At 37.4% G+C, this 7,731-nt stretch overlaps 2 protein-coding genes across 2 annotated transcripts; one reads left to right on the forward strand and one right to left on the reverse strand.

The window, feature by feature from the left end:
* On the forward strand, positions 3,449–5,408 carry LOC107640450. The gene is made up of 5 exons (XM_016343970.1): positions 3,449–4,030; positions 4,118–4,242; positions 4,332–4,459; positions 4,559–4,795; positions 4,900–5,408. Exons 1-5 carry the CDS (start codon positions 3,449–3,451, stop codon positions 5,406–5,408), a joined length of 1,581 nt encoding a protein of 526 aa, XP_016199456.1.
* LOC107640449 (YTH domain-containing protein 1-like) lies at positions 5,592–6,617 on the reverse strand. The gene is made up of 2 exons (XM_016343969.1): positions 6,043–6,617; positions 5,592–5,595 (listed from the first exon to the last, which is right to left on the reverse strand). The coding sequence occupies exons 1-2, from the start codon at positions 6,615–6,617 to the stop codon at positions 5,592–5,594; spliced, it is 579 nt and encodes a 192-aa protein (XP_016199455.1).

Raw genomic sequence — 7,731 nt, forward strand, 5'->3', positions numbered from 1 at the left:
CGTATTTTTTAATAAAATAATCAACTAAATGATTAAAATATTGTTTAATTACTCTGTTGGTCCCTATGGTTTCACCAAATTTTTAATTAGGTCTTTATACTTTTTTTTTTCAATTAGATCCGAGTTAAATCCCAAAATGGTCCCTGAGATTAGCGTCGTGCACTAAAATCGTCCTTGAAATTCCAATTGCACTAATTACGTCCTTAAGATTGACAAAAATGCACCATATTAGTCCCTGACCCATTAACGACGTGATGACATGGCTTGATGACGTGGACTGTAAGTGACACGTGTCACTCCATGATTTGGCCACGTGTAATGATATGATCATGTGGTGACCAGTGACACGTGGCATGCTGATGTGGAGGGTTGTGCCACGTGTAACAATGTTATTTGGTCACGTGTCCGTTTTTGCCACATGTCGCAACAGTATTCGTCCACGTGTCGTCTATTATGTCATCGTTGTAGATGCACCAAATTAGTCCCTCACTTTGCATTAAGTGACTCATTTTAGTCCCTGAAATTGAATGTCGTACACCAAACTAGTTCATTTTAGGGTTTAACTCATTAGATCCCTACATTGCTTTAATTTTGTAATTAAGTCCTTCCTAGTGTAAAAAATATTAGAGTTAATTGAATATTTTTTCATAAATTGAAGGTATTTATAATTAGAAACTTAATTAAATCTTTGACCGCATGTATTTTGGTAAAAATATTATGTTAATTTTAACATTTTTAACATGAAAATGACGTAATTATAAAATTAGAAGTAGTGTAGAGACCCAATTGAAAAGAAAAAAAAAAGTATAAAAATCTAATTGAAAATTTGATAAAACTATAAGTACCAATAAAGTAATTAAATCTTAAAATATTGTTATAGCAGCATAATTAAATTATTCATTCTGAAATATATAAAAATTCTTTTTCAAGATGTAGAGAGTTGTAATGAGAGTTGAAGAGCTTGCTTGAGCAGAATTTGAAGCTTCTGATGAAAATAATTTGTGATTTAGAGTGATGAATTTCGCTTGATTTTGTGGTACACATTTTGTTTATGTACAAATAGGTCCAAGCAAATTAAATTAGAATAAAGAGTTTCAGTAACTAACATGCATCTTTAATGTGATAACTATATTAGTTGTGACATTTTAACTGAATTGGTTATGAAGATGGCATATATGACTTGCTTCTTCCACCAACTATTGCATAAAACTAACTTTTTCAATCATATATACAACAAATAATCTATTTTCCACCAACTTCCCCCTTCAATGTTAGAAGATGTAGGTCAATCATTTCGAGCTTGTCATCATGAAAGGAAGAGAACAGTCTAACGACGTGATTCAATAAGTACATCTGCAAGCTACTTGATGTTTACAAGTGATTGGGGGGCTTGATGATTCTACATGTAAACTACAAAAAATACACTAAAAATATCTTAAAATTAATTAAAAAAACTTTTGAATTCTATAATAAATAAAAATATTCTCAAATAATTTTAAAATATGTCAAAATATCTAACTGTGGTTAGAGATTTGCTCTGTTAACAAAAAAATGTTACGTGGTTTATTTGTCAATATCACAGTCTCACTTACATAAAAAATTCTGTTTATCACATCATTATTTGTCATTAACGTAGAATGCCTTCGTTCCCAAATGTGTATTTTTGTCACATTTGTAAACAATTTGAAAGTATTTTGTCGATGATAAATTTGGGATATTTTTGTCAATATAAAAATAATTTAAGTGCATTTTTAGTGGTTTATCTTATTCCATAATGTGATAATTAATGTCTATATACTTAGCGCATTCATGAAACAATGGGTGAGTAGCTATGCGGAAGGATGCTTGGAGGGATGCTTGGTTGTTAAAGTACAAGTCTTTTTCTCAAAATTCTAAAGTCATTCAAAATGACCCACAGGTCTTGGCTGAATTTTTTTGTTATGGAAGTTGTGAATATGTTGTGCGTGGTTATGGATGTTAGACGTGCTAGACCAATCTGTGGGACAGATTTTGCTCAGATTTGGTGTAAAGAAATTGGACCCTCCAATTTCATTGTTGAAAAATTTTTGTAAACAAATCGGAGGGTCCGTTTTGCGTGGAGGGAAGATCTGAAATTTATTACATGAAGCTTATCGGACCCTACATGTTGTGCATGAATTAAATTTTTTTTATTTTCCCTTAATGAAATTGGATGATCCGATTTTATTATTATATATTTTTTTTAATTAGGTTAAACAAGTCGCTGGGTCTGAGTTGTGTGTGTATATATATACATATGAAGGTGTGTAAATCGTAATTAGCCGATCAGATCCAATCTTCTTCATCTTCTTTGACGTCTCTTATTCTTTCTCATGGTCCGGTGTCTCTCTTGTTGAGTTTGAAAAAAATTAATAGTGAAGTTTCTATTTCTGTTTAAGTGAGTGAGAGAAATGGATGATAGAGTTCTTTTGAAAGTGTATTATTTTGGTCAGATTTTGTTGCTGACGTCAGAAGGAGTAAAATTTATTTGTGAAGATCCGTTAGATGTTATTCTCTTCACAATCTCATTTGAAGAGCTTAAAGGCGTGATTTGTGAGAAGATAGATTTGAAGATGTCAAAAAAAATATCATGTATTTTATACAGATATCCCGTACCATTATTTGGTGGATTCGTTCAATTTCAGACCAAATATATAACGGATGAAGCGAGCATGCAAGAGATGTTTTCAATGTATATTGAAAGTCGTGCTCAAATCTCGTTCATCGAGTTGTACATTGAATTCGAACAATCTGAGGCCGACCGAAATATTTTATGGGAAGATTACAATAGTGATAGTGAGGAAGAGTTCGAAAGTAATTACGAAGTTGTTGGTCCAAACGGAGATGAAGATCAAGATGACGGCACTGTGGCTCCGAATGTGACAGACGTGGCAAATGCACTCGCTAACGAAGTGCCGTTTGAGGAGCCATCTTTTATGCGAGTTTTGGATTTGGAAGCCATGCATGCTCCGGAGTTTTTGGACTATATGAATGCAGGTACGTAATTACGTATATTTATAAGAAGGAATAGAATTTTGTAATAGTTGATATTGATTGATAGACCAAATAGTTAAGTGACTTGTGAAAATATACTCAATTAGCATTTGTAAAAGTGTTTATTTAGTCAAGTTTAAGATAATAATATTTTTAGTTAATTAGTATTTAGGAACCAGTATGTATTTAGTTATTTAGTTAATTAGGGTTTATTAATAAGTATTTATTATAGTATTTATGAAGTTATTTAGCTGATTAGTATTTATTTTTAGTTATTTAGTTAATTTGTATTTATTAATCAATATTTATTAATGTGTTTATGTTTTTATTTTATTGAGATTGAGATAATAACCTAATGTAAAGTTTATTTATATAATTATTAATGTTGTGAGTACTGATTTATTTTTAATTTCGGTCAGTATTAAATACTTATGGTATGGCTGCCGTCGTGGCAGAAGTTCCTATTGTTGCAGATGGTGAATTCGTCGTGGGGATGGAATTCAGTTCTAGGGAAGCTGGTATTAAGGTGAGAAAAGAGTATACCCTCCGAAGAAGTGTAGACTACCGTGTGTATGAGTTGGAGCCGTTGACATTTTATGCCAAGTGTACACAGTACGGGTCAGGGTGTAATTGGCTTATCAAAGTTAGCATGATCAGCAGAAAGTATTGTTGGGTTATAAGGAGGTATAACGGCAGTCACACTTGTACCAGAGCAACCATTTTTCAGGATCATTTGAAGCTGGATTCAAATACAATTGCAGAAGCCATAAAGCCGTTGGTTGAGGCTGACCCCTCGTTAAAGGTAAAATCAGTTATTGCAGAAGTGCAATCGAAGTTCAACTACACCGTCAGTTATCAGAAAGCTTGGTTGGCTAAGCAAAAGTCAGTAGAGAAAATATTTGGAGGTTGGGAAGCATCATACGAAGCGTTGCCCATATGGTTTGAGGTCATGTGTCATAAGGAGCCATCAGCTATCGTCCATTTTGAGACTATGCCTGCATATCAAGGCAATGACTTGGTAAGTGATATCTGGGTATTGCATCGAGTCTTCTAGAGCTATTACCCCTGCATTAGAGCATTCAGACATTGTAAGCCAATTGTCCAGGTGGATGGGACTCACTTGTACGGAAAGTATAAGGGTTGCCTGTTAGTGGCCGTTTCCCAGGATGCTAACAACAATATAGTCCTGATTGCATTTGCTATTGTGGAGGGAGAGACTTCTGATGCGTGGCACTTTTTTCTTACTAACCTGCGTCAACATGTTGTGACTCGGGATAGTGTGAGACTGATATCGGACCGACATGAATCCATAAATGCAGCTGTGCACGCAGTAACGGAGCTTGGTCACCTCCTAGAGCTTTCCACATGTTTTGCATCAGGCATATAGAGTCGAACTTTCTGAGGAAATTCAAGGCACTGTACCTGCAAAAGCTTGTCGTCAATATAGGTAACATTAAGTAATTCAAAGTTCGTTATTAACATAGCTGTGACCAATCTAGCGTTTGTCATCCTTATTTTTTCATGTTTGGTATCTGATATTGTGCAGGATATTCGAGGACGGTTTGTGAGTATGAAGTGCGTTACCAGCGTTTACGAGAGCGGAGCGAGGCGTACACTAACTGGTTAAACCGTATTCCCCACGAACAGTATGCGTTGGCATTCGACGGTGGTTACCGATGGGGTCACATGACAACTAATCTAGTGGAATGCATCAACTCAGTCATGAAGGGTGCACGCAATCTCTCCATCACTGCACTTGTGAAAGCAATATTCTACAGACTTAGTGAGTTGTTCACTCGGAAAAGAGTCGAGGCGGAGGCTCAGATTAATGCTGGCCATGTTTTTCTGAACTTGTGACCTCTAAAATTCATGCAAATCAACTTGCAGCAGGAAACATCCAGGTTAATTGCTTCGATAGGCAGAATGAGGTCTTTCAAGTGCCTGAGATGCCAAGTGGACTGGAGTATACCGTCAACCTCCGTCGTCAACGATGTGACTGTGGTGAGTTCCAGGTGGACTGGATTTCTTGTCGGCATGTATTTGCATGTTGTGCAAATCAACGACTAGATTGGCAAGTGTATGTGCATGACGTTTATAAGATAGACCAAGTTAGACGAGTTTATCGAGCTAGGCTTAGGCCACTCAGAAATCCTACTACATGGCCTTCTTACAATGGTCCTCGATTTGTACCGAATTCGTACCTGAGACGCGTTACCAAAGGTCGCCCCAGCATGACGCGCTTCTTGAATGAGATGGACACACGAATGCTACGTCGTCCTAGGCGATGTAAGCAATGTGGGGCTGAGGGACACAGTCGTAGTAGATGCTGTCAGGGAGGTGGTTCAAGTGCTGACAATAATGCGCAGTGGATTTATATGATATTTGAAAGGATGTAACTTATGTCAATGTGCTTTATGATAATTGAAACATTATAACTTATGTCAATGTACTTTATGATAATTGAAACATTGTACTTTATGTCCATACATTTTACAATATTCGAAACATATTGGCTTGTCCAAGTATTACATCACATGCAAAGTAATGATACATATAATAGTTAATGAAATTTAGGAAATTCAACTGAAACATTCAACAGTTAGTTGGTACTTAGGAAACTTAACTCATACATAGAATAGTGAAACTGATACTTGGAAAAGATAACTGATACACATAAAGAAAACTAACTACACAACAACTACTTTCTCGCTGCCCACTTTACACCTTTCACAAGGTTTTTGCATTTCTTTGCGGCCTTTTTGAACACAGACGGAGTATATCGACTAGCGCTACGACGCGCGGATCAATCCTGAGATTGTAGCCTTTGCCTGTCTCATCTGGAGTACATGCGTCAGCTGTATATAATATAATCAGACCATCTCAATTAATCAGACCATGAAAGTATATAATATAATCAATCCTAACCAACATACCATACATGAACATAATAACATCAATTGACCAAACAAGTATATAATATAATCAATCCTACCCAAGATACCATACATGAATATGATAAAATCAATTGACCAAACAAGTAAAGCAATAACAGGACCTACATCATTACGTGATTCTTCATCCTCGTCCATGTCCTCATCTTCTTCCTCCTCCATGTCCTTGTCCTCATCCTCCTCGTCTTCCTCGTCATCTGGCTCATCCACTAGATACTCATCAGTCTCATGTTCAAATGTCTTAGCATTTTCTTCAATCAGAGTCATCGAAACACGGTGAGGGTTTTGACTATTAAGAATTCTTCGACCACCGTCACTCCTACTAGAATCACCAGATACGAATCCTCCAAATGCACCCGAGGAAGTGAAACATGGATGCCTCATGTCAAACGAATGCCTACCCGCCATGAAATCAGCTTGATGGCCATATTGTGCTTGGCCGGCATCTGAAGCCATTAACCCAAGCAACTGGCTAAAAGAAGCTCCATCTCCTGAGTCAAACTGTGGTGTACTCCAATACTGCTGATGTATTGGGAACGACGGGGTAAACTGTGTCTGAGGTACATATTGGCTTGAGGACTGAGGTTGTTCTTGTGGAGGTGGAGATGGAGGTGGCAGTGACTGTGGCTCATGCTCTTCATTTTCGTCATCCATAACCTAATTACCTCAACATCCTCTTAGACCACAAGATCCGACAAGTTCAAGTGATTGCCATATTTTGAACGGTACCAGTACATGTAAATATCTAATAGATGCTGCGGAGCTATGGGAAGCTCAGTAAGCACGTGATTATACTTGTTTGTCCACTGCATCACCCAAAATGAATGAGTCGTGGCTGTGGCCCAGTTGATATTCTTAGGACCAGTCAAGACTTCTCTGTGTGCCCTGTCTAGATTCTGTTCCTCATGAGGAACTCCTTGAACGAAATCGAACTGTGTCTAAACCTGTCGGTAGCATGCCATTCAATACATTCAAAAGATACCAACGGCACCGTTGCACTCCAAACAACCGAGTGCATGTAGATGTCTGCAAGAATTATGTCTGGATCAACACGATCAACAGAATATGCAACCCATAAAAACTGGTAACAATAAAGCAAACAAATTATTACAATCCAAATAACTATATCACTAAACCTGAACCAAATACTACGTTAATGAAAACACACCTGGCCTTCCTGAAGATCATCCAGGGCCTTCCTAAAATGAGCAAGCTTAAGATATCTATAGACTCGGTCTCCACGCTCCCAGTTACGCCACCTAATATGACTTATCTCATTAACACAATTCGATTCTAAATATGAAGATACCAGGTAAATGTAAGATAACGTTACCTGTTTACAAGCGGAAAACTGCGGGGTTCCCTAGGAACCGGTGCTAGATATGGTAGGCGAATCCAAGCCCAACAGAGCAGAAGTGTTAACGGACCATCGATTTCCTTACAGTCAAAACGTGATATCCTGCATAATGCCCTATACAGGTGTGCTAGGCATGCTGATCCCCAATTGTACTGTCCGATACTAGCAAAATCACTAAGCAGAGGCAGAAACTTCCAGGAACAGATGCCCCAGACTTGTCTCCAAACAAGATCGTACCGATCAACAACATAATGTGGCACTTAACGTACACCTATATACTATTTTCATCAGTCAACTGTAACTGTTCTTTTAAATCCCGTAGCCACGTCAGTTTAATACAGCTTCCTCTACAATCCGACTTTCTCGGTGCGACCCCAAATTGGTGCAGACACTCTGCCTCTAAGGCTTCAA

Source organism: Arachis ipaensis, chromosome B05, assembly GCF_000816755.2.
Source record: "Arachis ipaensis cultivar K30076 chromosome B05, Araip1.1, whole genome shotgun sequence".
NCBI classification, from domain to species: domain Eukaryota; kingdom Viridiplantae; phylum Streptophyta; class Magnoliopsida; order Fabales; family Fabaceae; genus Arachis; species Arachis ipaensis.